This window comes from Schistocerca nitens, chromosome 2, assembly GCF_023898315.1.
Source record: "Schistocerca nitens isolate TAMUIC-IGC-003100 chromosome 2, iqSchNite1.1, whole genome shotgun sequence".
NCBI lineage: Eukaryota > Metazoa > Arthropoda > Insecta > Orthoptera > Acrididae > Schistocerca > Schistocerca nitens.
Genome location: NC_064615.1, coordinates 241300377 through 241320419, shown reverse-complemented (window position 1 = coordinate 241320419; position 20043 = coordinate 241300377). Strand labels below are relative to the sequence as shown.

Below are 20043 nucleotides of genomic sequence, written 5' to 3'. Positions count from 1 at the left end.
TATTAAAAATTCGTATACATCAAATACCAGGTGGTTATAATTAAAGTGCAACTACTCACAGAGGTGCAGTGTGGGCTGTAATTATCGTATGGAAGCGAAAATTGGTACATATTCTAATGCGTTAAAGCAGAACCGATTTACGCTGGAAAAAATGAGTTCCAAGTTGGTTCAAACGGCTCTGAGCACTATCGGACTTAACATCTGAGGTCATCAGTCTCCTAGAACTTAGAACTACTTAAACCCAACTAACCTAACGACATCACACACATTCATGCCCGAGGCAGGATTCGAACCTGCGACCGTAGCAGTCGCGCGGTTCCGGACTGAAGCGCTTAGAACCGCTCGGCCGCAACGGCCGGCCTCCAATGTTGGTCACAAGTTGCAAATCTGGTACTGTGATGCAAGAAAGACATGTAGAAATTTTTCCATGAGTAAGGGATTAGGAACGGGACGTGGGCAGTAGTGTCTGCCTTTACCAGTTTTTAACACGCGATTTCCTTTTATCCTGGAATGTATCTAAACGCATTAAAGAAAGTAAGATGCTGGAATTTTATCCGAATTTTATCGATTCCAAATGCACCCTCAACGAGGGTATGTACATTTTCACTACCAAACATTCCACAGTTGCTTTTAATCCAAAGCATCGGCACAAATATAACTGATGGTGGGCGAAGCAGAGAGGATATAAAATGTAGACTGGAAATGGCAAAAAAAGCATTTCTCAAGAAGGGAAATTTGTTAACATCGAATATAGATTTAAGTGTAAGGAAGTCTTTTCTAAAAACAATCGTCTGGAGTGTAACTATGTATGGAAGTGAGGCTTGGACGATAAAGAGCTTATACAAGAAGAGAATAGAAGCTTTCGAAATGTGGCGCTACAGAAGAATGTTGAAGATTAGACGGGTCGATCACGTACCTAATGAGGAGGTACTGAATAGAATTGGGGTAACAAGAAATCTATAGCATAACTTGGCCAAAAGAAGGGATCGGTTTGTAGGACACATTCTGAGACACCAAGGGATCACCAATTTCGTATTGGAGGGAAGCGTAGAGGGAGACCAAGAAATGAATACAGTAAGCAGATTCGGTCGGTTGCAGTAGTTATTCGTAGATGAAGAGGTTCGCATAGGATAGAGTAGCATGGAGAGCTGCATCAACCAGTCTTCGCACCGAATACCACAAGAACACAATAACTATATCTTGTGTCATTCTGTCAAAAAGCAAGATCTTTCCATTTCATTCTATTCTCATGTATCTCGTCATAAATTAAAATTATTTTTAAATCTGGTCTTATTGTTTCATTCCTTATTTTATCCATTTTATTGGAGCTCATTACATATTTCATGAACTACATCTCTGCTGCCTTCGCATGTGATTTTTCTTTTTTTATTACTGCCCATGATTCGGAATCATATACGAAGTAGGTACAGCCATACCTTTTTGAATTTTTGTTTGTTACCTTTCTTGTTTTTCTTCCCAACGCTCTTCCAGTTGTTCCGCAGATATCTTGATATTTATTAACCTTCTTTTCAATGTCTTTGTCATAGTTAAAACTAATATCACTTGCTCGATAATTTAAGTGGGTTACTTCTTCTATAATTTTCTCATTTATTATTGTTTTCCATCTGACTGGATTCTTCCCTCCGAAAACCATCATCTTTGTCTTATGATTCTTCAATTTTTCCAGGCGTATTTTCTGACGAAATAAATCTCCGGTGAACAGCCTGGTATGAGTGTGCATAGGACACAATATTTCGGCAATCGACCACGTTGCCCTCATCAGGTGCGCTGGTGTACTGGCATGTACTCATACCAGGCTGTTCACCCGAGATTTATTTCGTCATCTTTGTCTTATTTTCAGATACAATTAAGTTGAAGTATACTGCGTTTTCGCTCAATCCATATAATGCTCTTTCTAAATTATCTTCTGTTTCCTGTACAATTGTGTGGTCATCAGCATAAAACAGAGAATTTAAGGCTATGCTAGATCCTATTTTAATTCCTAACTGTTTTTGACCCTCCCACTTCACAACTAGGTCGTCAATATTTAAATTAAATGAAATTTGTGATAGTCTACACCCTTATCGAACATTTTGGTTTATCAGTGGTTAATCTGACACTTTCGAACCTGAACTTACACCCTTTTCGTATTTACATATAGACTCTTTACGGTATCAATAAGGTGTTTAGGAAAATACTTTCAATATTTTTCAGTCTTATGTGTAAATATTTTCTGGGCCCGTTTAATTTTGCCTACTCTGCAAACCGAAAAGTCAGAAAGTGTCTGAAAATCTCGTAAGGGTGTTGCAGGGGAGGCTGTGCGGGGAAGTAATCGTTAAAAAAAGGATTTGTTAGGTTGTGCTGTTTCCGAGTTATTTAGCTTTGAATCCAGCGAAGCAGGTCGTCGTGCGGGCAAATTCAAGGAGCCTGCCAAAGACAGTGTTGCCAAACATGCTTTTTGTTTGGTTTCATTAGACCGAATAAACGTAGCTTTTGCTCACCTAGCGTAAATTTGCCACTTTCGAAAAAGGCACATCTTAATTGCTAAAGAGCGTTTGAACAAGTGGTAACTCACAGACCCACAGATGTCTGTGCATTACCGCATTCTAGCGCGTGGAAGTGCTTAAATTTACGGCCACGATCACCTAATGGGCTAACTTCGATGATAAACAACTCAGAGACGGCGCGACGTATCGAATTCTTGTCATAACAGTTATTTGTCAGCACAACCTCACATGCAACGACCTTGCAAGCTTTTCAGACTGCTCCCGACGAGCCCGTACAAGTGCAGAGGCATAATGTAGAGGTTCCTGTATGATCACAGGTAGCATGAGACTGACCTCCACCGTTCCTGAGTTCGTCGATGGACGTCCTGATGTTGCCTCCGTTCATAAGAGCGACCGCAGCGCGTGTCCACCTGCCCTGTTGTCCGATCACCACGTGCTGCAACACGAAGAGTGCACCGGTCAGTACAGTACCCTGAGTCACTACCGTCTGCTCTCTGCGCGTTCGCTTACCTCGTCCACCATGGCGTCCGTGAGGAAGTTGCCGATGTTGCACTCGTAACCCCGACACACGAAGTTGGACGCGTTGAGCAGCACGTTCGTGCGGCCCAAGACTCGCGAACCAGTCTCTTCCACCACGCTCCTCCACGGAACCAGTTCCTCCAGGATGGTTTCGTCTGGAAGATACTACCAACGTAAGAATTCTGGTTTGGAGCTCCAACACAGATTATATCTAAGCAGTGGAAACACATGTATAGATGGCAATTTTTTTCTGACATTGAATGTTTTAGTATTTGTTCAAAATGGTTCAAATGGCTCTGAGCACTGTGCGACTTAACTTCTGAGGTCATCAGTCGCCTAGAACTTAGAACTAATTAAACCTAACTAACCTAAGGACATCACACACATCCAGGCAGGATTCGAACCTGCGACCGTAGCGGTTACGCGGTTCCAGATTGAAGCGCCGAGAACTGCATGGCCACACCGGCCGGCAATATGGGTTCTTTGAGTTTCTTTACTTTACCGGGGCCATATGTCAGAGCAGAAATTGTCGTTTGTTTCAGGTTACATTCTTATACAGGTTGATATTACAGTTTGTCTTGTTTTTTTTTTTTTTAATGACGTTTCTGAGCGTGGAATTATTGGTTTGCTTATTTAGTTGCTTATGAATAAGATCGGATTCCACAAACAAAGGATTCTTTTCAATTTCATGTAAGTGATGTAGGCCTGAGCTCAGTAGCACATTTAGGCTGTCAGTTCACATTTCCGGGTTTGTATTTACGACAACACGCGCACAAAACCCCACTGAGTGGCCGCGCCGGCCGCTGTGGCCGAGCGGTTCTGGGCGCTTCAGTCCGCAACCGCACTGCTGCTATGGACGCAGGTTGGAATCCTGTCTCGGGCATGGATGTGTGTGATGTCCTTAGGTTAGTTAGGTTTAAGTAGTTCTAAGTCTAGGAGACTGATGACCTCAGATGTTAAGTCCCATAGTGCTCAGAGCAATTTGAACCATTTTTGGAGTGGCCGCTTGGTTTGAGGCGGCATGTCACGGGTTGCGGGGCCGCTACCGCCAGAGGCTTGAGTCCTCCCTCTGACATGGGTGCGTGTGTGTTGCTCTTAACATAAGTTAGGCTAAGTTAGTTTAAGTAGTGTAGGGACCGATGACCTCAGCAGTTTGGTCCCTTAGGAATTCACACATATTTGATAATTTGAACATGCACAAGTAAAGGCTACTCACTTACACACATTATGAGGCCAGAAGTGACACCATTGGTCTTTTCCTATGTACCAGGCATATCCGAGAGTATACACACAGTCCGGTTCACAGGAAAGGTGACTAATGTGAAATAAAACAGAAGACATCGTTTATTTTCAGTTCACCGTACTCTTCGTTCAAAATGTGATCGTTGTGAGTCAATACACAGCTAGAAATGTTGGAAAATTTTTTCGAAACAATTCTGATATCCTTCGAAACTATCTGCAGCAGTACGGTCGTAGCCTTGCGAGAAACTGGAATCGTGTGAGTACGCTTTCTTTTCATTGCCATTTTCAGATTTAGAAATAACCAGAAGCGGCACGAAGACAAATCTGAGGAATAAGGTCTGTGTTCAAGCTCCATAATGCATTCCTGAGCTAAGAAATCGCGTACGATCTTGGTTTTGTGCGCCGGCGCTTTGTCGTGCAGCAATCACCCGGTTCCTAGTTCCAGTATTCGGGTAGAACCCTAACAACCTTCGCCCATAAACAGTGCGCCGGTGCACCGTCGTGAAACAATCACCATGCTCTTTGGTTCCGATATTCAGGTAGAACCACGACAGTACTCGAACGTGAATAATTTAAAACACCCATGTAGTACTCTGCTGTCCGCCTCAGTAGCGTAGCGGTAGCGTTACCGCCTACCACGCAGGGGGGCCCGGGTTCGATTCTTGGAAGGGGACTGGGTTTTCTGTATCCTACCATGTTCCATCATTGACTCGTAAGTCGCCGATGTGGCATCATTTAAATAGGACTTGCAATACGGTGCCCGAATGGGGCCTCCCGGTCACCGGTCAACAATGCCATAAAAACTTTTTTTTTGTATTCTGCTTTCACCATTTGACCTTCTGGAGGGAATTATTTTATGGATAATTCCTTCCGAATCAAAGAAAGCGGTGAGTAGTGTCTTGGAACATAGCTTTTACGCATGCGCACTTTTGTCCATTTCGAAGCGTCTGGACCTTTCCACTCCCAGATTTGGCGCCCTGTAAGTGGCTCGTATTGAAAACGCCATGCTTAATCACCCGTTACAATGCAAGACATGAAGTCTGGGTTCCTAGCGGCTGATATTTTCAGTGGTCCTCCCTGCAATCGTTTCGATCGTCAGTGAGTGAATGGGGTACAAAGCGACAAAGAATCTTTTTGCTCACATTTTCAGTTAAAATGCGATGCACAGTTGTTTTAAGAATTCCAGTGAGGTCCTCAATTAACCTAGTACATGCACGATGATCATTTCAAACAATTTCAGCCACTTTTTTTTAACATTTTCTTCGAATCGAACTGTTGATGATGCTCCTGGATGTAGATTACCGTGAAAGTTCTCTCTACCATCATGAAACTTTTAATGCCATTTAAAACACGTTTTTACGTCTCACTGCTTTAGTGTTATAAACAGTTTGTAGCTCAACGTTCACAGATTACTCCATTGCTCCTTTCACCAACGAAGTTTAAAACGTACTGTTATAGCTTCGGTTATTCCGAGCAGTCTGTGATGCCAACGCTGCTAAATTTAAAGCGAAAGGTAGTCGAAATACCACGCTAGTTCACAGATGGCATTCGTAGCTACGCGGATATAAAATTGCTCACCGTTCGTGTGGACAAACTGTGGACAAAAATGGCTCTGAGCATTATGGGACTCAACTTCTGAGGTCATCAGTCCCCTAGAACTTAGAACTACTTAAACCTAAGGACATCACACACATCCATGCCCGAGGCAGGATTCGAACCTGCGACCGTAGCGGTAGCGCGATTCCAGAGTGTAGCGCCTAGAACCGCTCGGCCAAACTATGTAGAACCACGGGAATTAGCTACGGAGCAGCGTTTAGGATCTCCTTTCGCCCTGGTGACAGTGACGATAAGCCCTGGCATAAATTCCACGAGGCACGATAAGCGTATGGAAGCCAACCAGCTCTCTGACCCACAGCTCACACACTTTGGTCACAGTGGGATACAAGGCACAAATGTCTCACATTCTCAATGGATAGAACTGGTCGGCCACACAAGCACCTTAATAGTGTTCTCCAAACTATCCTAACTGACTTCGGTTGTGAGGGGCTGATGAATCTACTTTTTGAAGTTCTGAAGATAGCAAGGGCAAAATACAGGGTGCGAAATGTTATTTACAAAATGAGCAGGAACCAGACTACAGCTACAACTATGGGAGGATATGAAAAGAAGGCATTAGTTGATAAGCAAATGATCTAGTACTGTAGCCCTGATGTTGTGTTGTATTGTATTGTATGTTAACGACTACCGCAGTCCACTTCACCCCTCCGCCGCCCCACACCGAACCCGGGGTTATGGTGCGGTTCGGCCCGCGGTGGACTATCAACAAGGAAAAAAATGCAAAGGTAGTAAGCGAACTGAGTGTGAACAAGGACAAAACTGAAAACATCATAAAATAGTTGTAATGTAACTTTCCAGAATAGAGAAAAACCTGCTAACACAGTTAAAGTGTTCAAAATTACGTTATAGAGGGTTTCTCTGTACTGTAAGTCCATGTGGTCTAAGGCTGTCTGGTGATCTAAGCCTGTGTGAGCCTCTTCCTCCAGGGAAAAAAGCAGTGCCCTCTGAAAGAGGTTGAAGTTCTTCGGAGGCTTTTCGCTAACATTTCATAGACCACAGAAAAAATAGTATAATAAAAAGCTTAATATTATTAATAATAATAATACACTAAAAGATGGAAAATCGCGATTACATTCTTACCTGCGTATGAGTGTCTATAAACTTTTAATGCATCGCGGTGTAGCTAGAGCGTTGATGGTGACGTCACAGATCACAGCCTGCCCTCGCGTGATCTCTACCGTGTTTTCTACTATTCGTGAATGGAACATTATAGCTGGTGTCTTAAAAGGGTGTTACGAACATCAACAAAAGTAAGAGAAGGGTAATGGAATGTAGCCGAATTAGGTAATGCTGAAAAAAATTAGTAGTAGCCGATGTGTTTTGCTATTTGCCGAAGCAGAACGGATATAAAATGCCCATTGGTGATAACAAGAAAAGCATTTCTGAAAAGAGTAAATTTTTAACATGGGATATGAATTTATGTATCTTTTCTGCGCGTATATTCGTCTGGACCCTTGCACGACAGTGAAAGGTGGAGGACAAATAGCTCAGACAAAGAGAGAATAGAAGCTTAAGATTTATGAAATTTTTGAAAACATAGTCAGCGATCTTAAAAGTAGTTAAAATTAAAATTTAAAACAGTCTTGATGGCGATCTTGTTAAAATATTTTTTTAAAAAATATTTTAACAAGATTTCTATCAAGACTCTTAAATTTTAATTGGATGTAATGGAGGGTAGGGTGACGTTTTGGTGGTGGGGGACGGAAGGGGGGGCTGGAAGGGGGTGGTGGCTGAAACTAGAAGCAAGATCTGACTACATCAACCTGGTTGACATGGCTACAAGTTTCAGAAATTATGCAGAAATGAAGCATCTTGCAAAGGATAGACTAGCATGAAGAGCAACATCTTATCAGTCATCGAACTGAAGACCACAAAAACGAGTGGCATATCGTCTTGCTGATTGCCCTAGCCGAATAATGGGATTCATATCATCGGTCAGTTGGTTCCTGTACCATTCACTGAAAAGAGACGACGAAAGAGGCCCACTTCATCCTTTGTAAACATCTACGAGAATACGAACACTGTCTGCCAGGAAGATGTTTCATTGGCAAGTGGTTTTTGCCTTACTCGTACCCCAGTAACAAAGTTTATTTCAGTCAGATGTTCACGTAAATTCTTTAATGGCTGAACTGGTTCGACTGTTCAGACACTTTCAATAATCGATAAATACAGGGTAATTATGAATTCCATGAAACATTTCCGAACATCGGTACAGATACATAGCCAAGACCAATGTGACAGGTGATACAGCTCCTACCTTGCGGCACGTGCTCGTCCAGCAGCTCCGGGTTGCCCGTCGCGCTGAGCAGCTCGCCGTTCGCGTCAAACGTGGCGACCAAGTGTCCCAAGTACTTGCCGAAGGAGCCCGCCTGCACCATCGCCACTTTGTGGCCGTCGTCCTGCGTCACGATCGTCGGATAGGGGCCCTCTGCCACGTCCCCTGTCGGCGGCTTGCCTGCCAACATCGAGCTCCGCTCAGCCAGCTGGAAACAACACTAACTAGAAAGTGATTTCGATAAACCTCCCAATTCACAGAACACAGCATACAGTAACTGCGCGCTCCCACAGCAGAAACATGCGTATGTGGTGACCAACGTAACAGCGAATGAGTGTGATTTGATTGCAGTCACTGCTGGAGGCACTGTATACGAGACAGTTTCACAGAGGCAGGAAGGCGTTCTGCTACGTCAACAAGAGGTCTTCCTGGAAATTTCCTAGTAGATGTTAGACAGCACACCTCTTCTAGGCCCTAACCTGTCCACTTGGACAGAGGAAACTTGGTTTTCTGGAGAACGACTGCGAAGGCCGAAAAAGCTACGCTCAGCTGTCTCTGGTTATCAGTCACGTAGTGGCGTCGTGTTGTCGCAACGTTTCGAAAAGACTCCTTCTCGTCATTTTCAGAGGAATTGTCGAGTTCATGTGCAGTTAGCTGCTTAGTAGGCACTAAATCGCAGACTCCTCTGTCGAGGTGGATGCTGGGCCAATCGCGTGCTACCGGAAGAGATGTCATGTTGCCCCCCACCCTTCCCCCCACACCGCGGGAGGGTACGTGTCCGGTCGTCTAGTCTTTGTGCTCCGTGTCTCTTCCGCCTACTGCCTCCGCTGATATCATATCAGAGCGTTCCTGACGTTTTTCGGCTAACCGCACATACGAAGCGGAGCTGCCCTAGTTGACAAGATTATGATGTACTCTTGTTTCCACTTCCTCTCTGAGAACCGAATCACAAAGCCCATTGACCCAACAGTAAAACACCAGCCAGGTGGTACCGCTATATCGATGATTCTTGGGTAGTATGGAGATGGCCCAGAGAAACTGGATGCCTTCCTGATACATTTCAACAGTTTCAATCCAAAGATACAATTTACTGTGAAGACGGAGAATAATGGCCAACTGAATTTCTTCGATATGTTCGTTATCAAGCGAGGGGACTGGACGTTGTGCCATAGGGTATACAGAAAAGCCACGCACACATGCCGTTAGCTACACGAAGATTCTAACCACCACCCCTGACAAAAGAAAAAGAGGTGTGATTAAAACCTTGGTGGACAGGGCGCGCAAAATTTGTGAACGGACCATATTTAAGAAATGAGCTTGAACATCTACGGTCGACATTCAGGAAGAATGATTATTCAAACAAGGAGATAGATCGAGCACTTTGCCCCAGGGAGAGAACCAGAACCGAAGAGGGACGAAGGGAAAGTTTTCCTTCCGTTCACCCGTACGATTACACATCGCACTGGGAAAGTGTTGAGCTAGAATGGTGTGGAAACTACCTTCAGAACCACGAGAAAGATAAAAGAATGTTTAAAATCGGCAAAAGATATACGACATCCTTTGGCTACATCGGGTGTATATAAAATTCCTTTGTCTGGTTTATATAGGTTCCACAAAAAGTGTTAATAGTCATCTGTTTTGACACTAGAGGAATCCTTTGTCTGGTTTAGATAGGTACCACAAAAAGTGTTAATAGCCATATGTTTGGACACAAAAGGAATTGCCGCTCGGGACATATGGATAAATTGGCCGTAGCGGAACATCTTTACCAAGGGGGTGAGATCATGAAATAAAATTCACTGAGACGATTTTCATATCGAAAACATCGTTTTATCGTGACCGTGTGTGTAGAGAGCAGGGTGCGATTTGTGCTTTTACCAGTGGGGGGGGGGGGGGGGGGGATGTCTTAGGGGGTTAGTAGAATTATATATGTTACTAGCTTGGATCGTGGCGTTACGCATGGTTAAACAGCTATTTATAAATAGATGTTAATGCCGAAACTCACTATTCACACGTATGCACTATCAGAAAAGCCATCCCTTGTTATATCTTTAAAAGTACATTATAGGTAAAGCTTATTTACAAAATCAGCTACATAAGGTATACGAGGGGAATTCAAAAAGTAGAGGCACATTTGTGAAAAGCTGTACTTATTCTGATGATAGAAAACTGAAACATATTAATAGTATTAATAGTAAGACTTATTAAAAACTTTCAGTGTTCGGCTCCACAAATTTAAATTATATGTAAAGTTTTACTCCAGTGCGTGGGAAATAAACATCCCAGGTTGGGATGCATAAACTATAACCAGAGGAGGGGATGGTCTGATGCAGAGGGGGGTAAATCCCCCCCTTCCCCCCCCCCCTGCAAATCGGACACTAGAGAGGCTGTTGACATTTAGTAACACCGTATTAATATTAACAGAAAAGAGGAAAGTGTTAAATTACGAAGGCCGTTCGTAAAGTAAGGTCAGATCGATCGCGAAATGGAAAGGACAGTGAAAATCTCATGAAACTATGCACAGACGTGTTGGGCAGTGTCTCTAGAATACCCGTCGATCACGTCACGTCGCTCTTTTCAGTTTTGAACGCACAGTGAGCACGTAACCATGGCCACGAACAAGTGTCTCCCGCCAAGTGTGAGGGTCTGTTGAGAGATTTCGCCTGAAGCTATTCTGCCCACATAACATGACTGTCATACGTTTCCTTCTTCACGACAATTCTCGCCCGCACTCTGCAGGCGCAATGAAGATGCTCCTGCAGCGTTTTAGATGGGAAGTGTTTGATTACCTACAACACAGCCCGTAATTGGCTCCCAAGAGTTTCGTTTCTGCTAATCTACTGGCTATGAAGACAACGTTTTGGCACAGACAACGACGATCTGTAGACCAGCGCAAAGATTTGGCAGAAAGCACAGGTGGTTGCCTTCTATGAAGAGGGCATGTAAAGTTGGTGCAATGCTGCGACAAATATCTAAGTCGAAGCGGTGACTATGTAGAGAAGTAGCGGGACGGTGTATCTAACCGTTGCAAATAAAACATTTTTGATTTTCACAGTGGTTTGCATTTCGCGACCGATCGGAACTTACTTTCCGAATAGCCCTCGTAGATACGGGGTGTTCAAAAAGTCTCTCCGCAAAAAAAAAATGGTTCAAATGGCTCTGAGCACTATGGGACTCAACTGCTGAGGTCATTAGTCCCCTAGAACTTAGAACTACTTAAACCTAACTAACCTAAGGACATCACAAACATCCATGCCCGAGGCAGGATTCGAACCTGCGACCGGCGCGGTCTTGCGGTTCCAGACTGCAGCGCCTTTAACCGCACGGCCACTTCGGCCGGCAGTCTCTCCGCAGTGCCGTATGATTGTTAGCCTGCCTGGGTTACTTCCCTTCAAGTGGACTCTCCCAACATTCCACTGTTTCGTTTACCGCAGCCAGCGTCAGTAGTATCGTTGGTGTGTGTCGTTAGGTGTTGACGTGAACCTTTAAGTTTAGTTCCTTTGTTCGTTTGTTTTGTTTTTGTCACTGTTAAAATGCTAACCATTGAAGAAAGTGTGTTTTTAGTCGAACGAGTGTTCAAAGTTGGCGGTAAATACACAGTTTCAATTCGTCAAACATTTAATTCAGTTTTTCCACAGACAACACTCCCACATCGCAATACTGTGCGAGATTTGATTAACAAATTTCGAATTACGGGTTCAGTGACAGATGCACCGAGAAGTGGTTATTTTCAACAAGATGGTACAACCGCGCATACAGATCTCGTTTCAGTGTCACTGCTTGCTGATGTTTTTGGTGATCGCATAATTTTACAGGGACTTTGGCCTCCACGATCGCCTGTGGCACTGTGGTACCTCATACGCTGCCCATATACTCGTCGCTCCCTCGAGGTCTGGTCGCAGTTCGCCACTTTACGTCTGAAGATGTCTCCCGTAGTCGTTGAGGAAACTTGAAGAGAAAGTTTTATGCGTCGACCATGGCCTACTAGCCTCGAAGTTTTAAGTGACGTCACTACTAGCCTTAAAAGCTTACATTATATGGTCGCACCTTTGGCTGTTCGAAAACAAACGTGTGGCCTTCGTTGGTGCTGTACTCTGACGTCGCAGACTTCTAGGTTTGGCCAAGACGAGCGCTTCTCACACGTTCTGAAAAGCGCTGCGAGATGCATCACTGCGTCTGGACGATGTATGGCTTGCCACACGCGTAACGTATGCTGCAGAGGTCAGGTGCCCGTTAACCTAGATCCCTAGTTGATGCTTGAGTGACCCAAGCATATTCTTGATTTTAACTGTAGAGCAGAAAATGCGTTTTATATTGCTCTTTTCCATTATCCAGGCAACCTCGGCTACGTTCAGAAGGAATGCTAGACGGCTGGTTTCTTCTTCGGAATTGTTTTCTTCCTACTTGCTTGCTTGCTTATTTGTGTCTGTGAGTATTCGTTCTCAGGAAAGGTTTCGTGAAGATGCTGTAGCTTGGTGATGACTCGGTTGATAATCGGAGAAGATTTCGTCAATGAAATTCGTCGACAAAGCCTCCATTCTCATTTGCACACTAAAGAGAGCGTTGAAAAATAGCAAGTCACGAACCTGTTTTCACATACTAAAGACTCCATCCGAACATAATTTATTTTATATTATAATATTATATTATATTAGAGAATTGGGCGTTTTATTTTAGCTTTTTCGTGTAATACGTTTCTGCTTGTCGACTCTAATACATGCATTGTTTCCACTTTATTTATGGATTCTTTCGTTACTCCTTGGTAGTACAATTCCATATTTATGGTTGAATAACACGTACACAGTTTTTGTTCTACTGATTTTTATTTCTAACTATTTTTCAGCTTTTTAAGCCATCTTCAGCAAACAACTGACTAGCGTCTGGAAGGGGCACTGGTTCTTAGGAAACCAAACATTATAGATGAAGATACAATCACTTAGAATGTTGAGCATCAAACTTGTTTCTTAATGTTGAAATTACACTTCACGCTGTGGACAGTGTTACGGACAATAAATGACTAAACTAAATAATATTATAGGTTAAACGGTTATGATGTTTTTTTTATCCATATAACCTGTAATACTGTAAGATTATGTATTGTAATTAATGTGGGTAATAGAAACAAGTTTGATGCACAATACTCTGTGCAAGTGATTGTATCTTCACCTGCAGTGTTTGGTTACCTAAGAACCAGTCTCCCTTTCAGACGCTAGGCAATTTTTTTCCTGAAGATGGCCTAATAAGCCGAAAACTAGTTCGAATTAAACAAAAATCAGTAGACCAAAAACAGTTTCCATTTTAGATTACCGTAGTCCATTAATTTTGCATCTTTAATACGGATTGATCCCATTACCGATATTTTTGGCGTTATGGTATTGCAGTTATAGCGATAACTGTAGCGATGTGGTGACAGTTACTTTTTTAGCATCGTGCCTTATATTATTTATTTATGTAATGCCGCAGTCTCAGAATAATAAGTTATATGGCTAACTGGCAGCTTTTGTTTTGTTTAGTTTTATTTAGTTTTCAGTGGATTTTTTGGTTCGGTGTGCAAGGCGTCAGAGTGTTACTTCAATTCATATTTTAATAACCTCTTTTGGCTTTCAACCCGTTTGTCATTGTGTTATATATCCTTAACATTAATATTTATGTAGCTATTGAACCAACTTACAGGAGACTATTCGCATCTCGCCGTTTTATTGGTTTCTATGGTTTGAGTTGTCTTCCCTAGATATTGACAACTTCAGCATATCATCCATGTTTCTATTTTCACAAGTTTTCTATGTGCTCGTTCTTGTCTCAACTCCCAGTTCTGTGCAGCGTTTCTACGATTTGACAGGTATTAGTTCACATCCTGTCTTATTTATATTATTCAGTCTCTTTTGGTCCTTTTTTCGTACACTCATATTTTGTTGAGAATTTGTCTTCATTATTTTTAGATATCAGTTCCTCCATAAACTATTTTATTCTATGCTATTACAGTTTATAAAGACCGATATTACATCATATAGTGATAGTTACTGTAGGGAAGGACTGAGTTCTAGAGTTCACTTTCTTTACGTCTGTACGCCTGCATACACACCTTGAAAGTTTACTGTGTTGATGACTTCTTGTTCTATGTATTTTTTTTAAAGAAATTGGTTTATGTATTCTTTCTTTTCCCCTTTCTTTCTTTCCAGAAATTTTTCATTTTTTTCCCTATGTTTTTCCCTTCTTTCTTTTGCCTATATTGCACATTTTTTCTTTGTTTTCACCTGGAAGCCCGTGAAACCTCGTACTTTTGCTCTGAACATTTCTCTTTTTTCCTCGTCCATTATTTCCATTTCCCTCGTGTCTGCTTTAACTTCTTTTATCCATCTCATTTATGTTTTGGGGTTTATGTCAATGAAGTTAAAAATTCTTCTCGTTGTCCTGTTATCACTAGCCTTTTCATATGTCTATAGACTGCAGCTCTTCTCTTCCTCATCGTGTCTGTCATGTGCACTAATTTTGCATAAACTTTTTTATTATTCCTTAATTTCCATTTCCCATTCTCATATTTTGGTCCCAAGTTTTTCCTCATCGTTTTCCTTTCCTTCTTTTCTATTTCACCGGCTCGTTTGGCTGTATTTAACGAAAGGCATTCTGATGTATAAAGGCATTCTTGTTTAATGAAAATATTGCAGTGCCAAAGTTTTGCATTTATGGAAATATATTTCTTGTTACACACTTACCTTGCCCTTGCTAGGTTAGCTTCTTTGTCTAAAGCGTTTGGTTGTTTTACTTCACCTAGATATTTAAATTTTGTAGCCTTTTTTATCCTACCATAATCAGTTTCCGTATAATTCGGTGTCTCCTTGACATTTGTCACGTGCTCTGATTTTTCAAAATATATATGTAGGCCTGGTTTTGAAGCTATTTCTTTTAGAAGTTTCATCTGCATTGTTGCATCTACTAGAGATTCAGCAAAGATGGCAAGATCATCTGCAGAAGCCACACAATCAGAACGCAGATTATACCCTTTTCTCCCAATTGTGATTCTTCTAATTCCTTCTTCTTGTGTTTTATACCTTTTGTTACATTTTTAAAATTCGGTTGTGTGGTCGATATGATGTACATGTAACAGGACTTGTGAATCAACTAAATATTATAAAAAAATTACTTTTTCGCTTTGACCTAAATACATGGCCTGATTTCCTAGTGTTTTTGAGGGTTATTGCCTTCCTTCACAGTTCAATTACACTGCTAGGGCTGGTTTGGTTTATTCCTGTATAATGTTCATGCATACATTATTTCGGTATCCTATATTTGAAAATTTATACAGTGCCATGGGTTCTCTGTCCTCAGGATTTTTCGTTACAGTACAACCACTGTATTTCCGCTGCTCATGACATCTAGTGTCCAGTTCTGCATTGCATAGGAATGTTCATACATTCTTGATCAGGTAGTGTGTTCGCGTTGTCCTTTTGTGTGTCGCACTGTACCAGAATATAACAGCACTGTAACATTGCTACTGTTTCCTGACGCGGTACTGACCGACCGCCGTTTCATCCTCAGACGATAGGCGTCACTCGATGCAGATATGGAGGGGCATGTGATCAGCAAACCGCTCTCCCAGCCGTTGTCAGTTTTCGTGACCGGTGCCGCTACTTCACAGTCTAGTAGCTCCTCAATTGGCCTCACAAGGGCTGAGTGAACTCCGCTTGGCAACAACGCTCGGCAGACACGGGAAGTCACCCATGTAAGTGCTAGCCAAACTCCGCAGCGCTAAACTTCGGTGATCTGACGGGAATCGCTGTTACCACTGCCACAAGGCTTTTCACATACTACCTGCAGTGAAAAAACAAAATGCAAATTTTTAGCCAGATTAAAATCCCCTCTGCTACCCATGTGTAATTTCCACAGTCCGGTTACACTACGCAAGCCACTGCACAGTGCATATCAGTATTAACGATTCGATTCGCCTACCGAGCGAGAGACTTTTTCGAGTAATCTCTGCGAGAGGAACACGCTGTGGCAGCTTAACTGTCGCACACTCTTCTGCGAGATGAAGTCACTCCTATACTGCCATGAGCTATGATTTTAAATAATTTCGTTTCTGTTTAACTGTGAATTATTTAAGAAAAGCCATTACAAAACAATAAGTAGTACACTAAGAACTTCTAGGCGTAAGAAGTTATAGTTACGTCAGCTTTTGTTTTGGTTATGTCTATAAATAGTCGAGACAATAGTGTCTCGCTCTCATTTTGTCATTTTGTCTCAGCTCATCTTGTCTCACGTTGTCTGTATTACATTAGCTCGTGTGAGCGCGTAATTGTGAAAATACGAGGTGCGGCTAGAAAAAAACCAGACTGATGCTGGAAAAAACATTTATTTACAATTATTTACAATTTCATGTTATCTCCTTCAATGTACTCTCCTCCTCGGTCTCTACACCGCTCCATACGAATTTTCCACTGTTCATAGCAATGCTGCAGATCATTTTCGGTAAGTCCATACATTACTTCCGTCGCTTTTTCTTTTACTGCTTCAACAGTCTCAAATCTAGTTCCTTTCAAAGCTGACTTGACTTTAGGGAAAAGAAAAAAGTCACAGGGGGCCAAATCAGGTGAGTAGGGTGGATGATCTAAGATGGGAATGTTGTGTTTTGCCAAAAACGTCTTCACTGACAACGCACTGTGAGCTGGGGCATTGTCTTGGTGAAGGATCCATGACTTTTTTCTCCACAAATCGTTCCGTTTTCTCCGTACTCGCTCACGTAGGGTAGCCAGGACGCTAATGTAGTAATGCTGATTCACTGTTTGTCCCTCTGGTACCCAATCAATGTGCACAATCCCTTTGATGTAAAAAAAAAAAAAAAAAAAAAAAAGTCATCATTGCCTTGAATTTCGATTTTGACATTCGTGCTTTTTTTTGTCGTGGAGAACCAGGAGTTTTCCAATGCATCGATTGGCGTTTAGTTTCGGGATCGTAAGTAAAAAACCACGATTCATCGCAAGTAATAACATTTTGTAAGAAGGTGGGATTACTTTCAATGTTTTCCAGGATGTCAGAACAAATCATTCTTCGGTGTTCCTTCTGTTCAATTGTAAGATACTTTGGAACCATGTTTGAACACACTTTGTTCATGTTGAAACTTTCATGAAGAATCTGCCTAACACTTTCCTTGTCAACTCCTGTTAACTCAGACACTGCTCTGATTGTCAAACGGCGATCTTGTCGAACAAGTTTACCGATTTTTTCAATGTTTGCACCAGTTTTTGCTGACAATGGTCTGCCAGTGCGTCATCACTGGTGTCTTCGCGGCCATCTTTAAATCGTTTAAACCACTCAAACACTTGTGTTCGCGATAAACAATCATCGCCGTACACTTGTTGTAACATTACAAACGTTTCACTTGCAGATTTTCCTAGTTTGAAACAAAATTTGATGTTAACACGCTGTTCTTTCTGTACACTCAACATTTTCCGACGCACAGACAAAACGTCAACTACTTAAAACAGACGCCACGGGCAGACTGAGTGCAGGAGGCAGATGAAACTCGAGCAGTAGGCGGAGCGAGAGTCACGTGACAGGCCACGCGACTTTCAGCCTTATTGCATTCGTTTTATTGTTTCACCAGTACTAGTCCGGTTTTTTTCTAGCCACACCTCGTATATGCAGCGAAAATGTTCAAAATTTTAATTTCAGAAGTACCCTCCACAGTCTCTGGAAGTAATTATGTTTGTGAGATGGAAAAGTTTTATTTTTAAAAAGAACTGATAATTTTTTTAGTGAATTCGGGGAAGTGAGACAGGGAGCTCCGGTGGACAGGAATTAATTCAAAGCTTATACTGTAAGAACTTTAATTATTCCCGATCGCTACATTACTCTGCGCAGCGCAGTGATCCTCATTTTTTCATCAAATCGAACGAAAGTTCCCATGGGCATAGTATCTTGAATGCCAGCATTAATGAACATTGACTTTATAATAACTCGCAAAAATAACTTTCGACGAAAATTTAACTTACTTGCAAGATTGTAAAATTAATTTCGTCGGAACTTCTTAAAGATTATCGTTTTTATTCATTGACTAATCCATCAAAGTTAAATAGAGAAAGATACTACGAAATATTCAGTTTCACTACGAACCCTATTTTACAACGAATTTTAAAGACAGTAAATTGCGGCGGTGTCTCGTCGCAAAGAAAATTAAAATTTACCACGCCCTGAGATGAAAAGGAAACCAATATTAATGACCACTAACCACTACCAACTAGTCAAGGAACATCAAGACTGCGAGAGCCGCCACAGTGTGCAGGTTCTCTAAATTTACCCGACAGTGTTTCGCGAAGACTACGTCGTCTTTATTCGAAGAATTTCCCTCTAATTTCCCAGAACATTTCTGTTACACTTTCACATGTGTTACATCGACCTGTTACGATCGTAGCAATTGAATTTTCTCGACAACAGTAGTTATCAGCTTTTGATATGGAACGATACTCTAGAAACAATAGGATACTGTTGGGATCTTTCTCTTTGTTATGTCTATAGTCCTGCATTTAGCTACATTTTACAGGAAGTAGGACTTTTTTCCAGCACTTCTTACGATCTCTCAAGACGGTAATTCCCTGTAGACAACGACATCTTCAGCGAACAAGAGCAATTTTACAGTGCTGTTACAGTCTGATACCGTGTGACAGACAGGATAACGCGACCACACTACCTCATCAAGAATGTCTGGATACCCCTATGCAATGCAGAACTGACCACTAGATGTCACGTGCGGCGGACCCGCCAATACAAAAGGAGGCGGGGAGTATCATGTTGTCATTAGAGAAGCAATAACAGTAGAGAGGAACGGTCAAGAGAGTTTAGTGACTCAGAAAATAGACTAGTCACCGTATCTCCTTCCCCCGTGAACCATGGACCTTGCCGTTGGTGGGGAGGCTTGCGTGCCTCAGCGATACAGATGGCCGTACCGTAGGTGCAACCACAACGGAGGGGTATCTGTTGAGAGGCCAGACAAACATGTGGTTCCTGAGGAGGGGCAGCAGCCTTTTCAGTAGTTGCAGGGGCAACAGTCTGGATGATTGACTGATCTGGCCTTGTAACATAAACCAAAACGGCCTTGCTGTGCTGGTACTGCGAACGGCTGAAAGCAAGGGGAAACTACAGCCGTAATTTTTCCCGAGGACATGCAGCTTTACTGTATCCATGGAGAGCTGCATCAAACCAGTCTCAGGACTGAAGACCACAACAACAACAAACAACAACCGTATCTCATCTGAGTATCAAATCTATTACGAACATTTCAAGCATTTTAAAAATGTCCGTTTCAAGTACTGATGATGTTATTTGATTGTGTGCTATATGTTCTTTCGGACACGTCCGAAAGGCCACGCGAAATCTGCAGTTGTGATACATTAAATGTAAATTGAAGGTGGAGGGACAGAAAGGGAAGGAAAGGTAAGGGAGACTGATGTCAGCTGCATGGGAACATTACGCGAAATCAGCGACGACGAATGAAAACGTGCATTCGAACCCGGGATCTCCTGCTTACTAGGCAGGTGCGTCAACCACTGCGCCACCCTGAACACAGTGTTACCGCAACTGCATGGACTATCCAGGCACGTCTCACGAGCGATCCACATTCCCACTGAGCGCCATCTATCCGCAGTTCCTGTCCATTTCTCCCATACTCGCTACTCTGAGATTTCGGCAGGAGGTCGGACGTACTTGTGCATCCGCACTGAAGAAGGTGGATCCAATAGCTTTGTCTTGGAATTCTTCCATTTGGTCCGTGTTTGCACAGAAAAACAATATCGGAATTGTGAAGCCGCCTTGACGCAAAACACCTTGTTATATTTTTACTTATTTACTTCCCAAAGTGGTTTCGGCGACAAATATCACCATCATCAGTGT

The 20043-nt window shown here is 42.4% G+C and overlaps 1 protein-coding gene across 1 annotated transcript in view; it reads right to left on the bottom strand.

The window, feature by feature from the left end:
- The window catches only part of LOC126235960 (apyrase-like), a 75753-nt gene that overhangs the window by 28377 nt on the left and 27333 nt on the right, over positions 1 to 20043 (bottom strand). Inside the window, exons 4-6 of the mRNA XM_049944932.1 lie at positions 8143 to 8340; positions 3018 to 3181; positions 2841 to 2943 (exon numbers count right to left, since the gene is read on the bottom strand). Coding sequence (XP_049800889.1) covers positions 2841 to 2943; positions 3018 to 3181; positions 8143 to 8340 — 465 coding nt within the window. The remainder of the gene's footprint in view (positions 1 to 2840; positions 2944 to 3017; positions 3182 to 8142; positions 8341 to 20043) is intronic.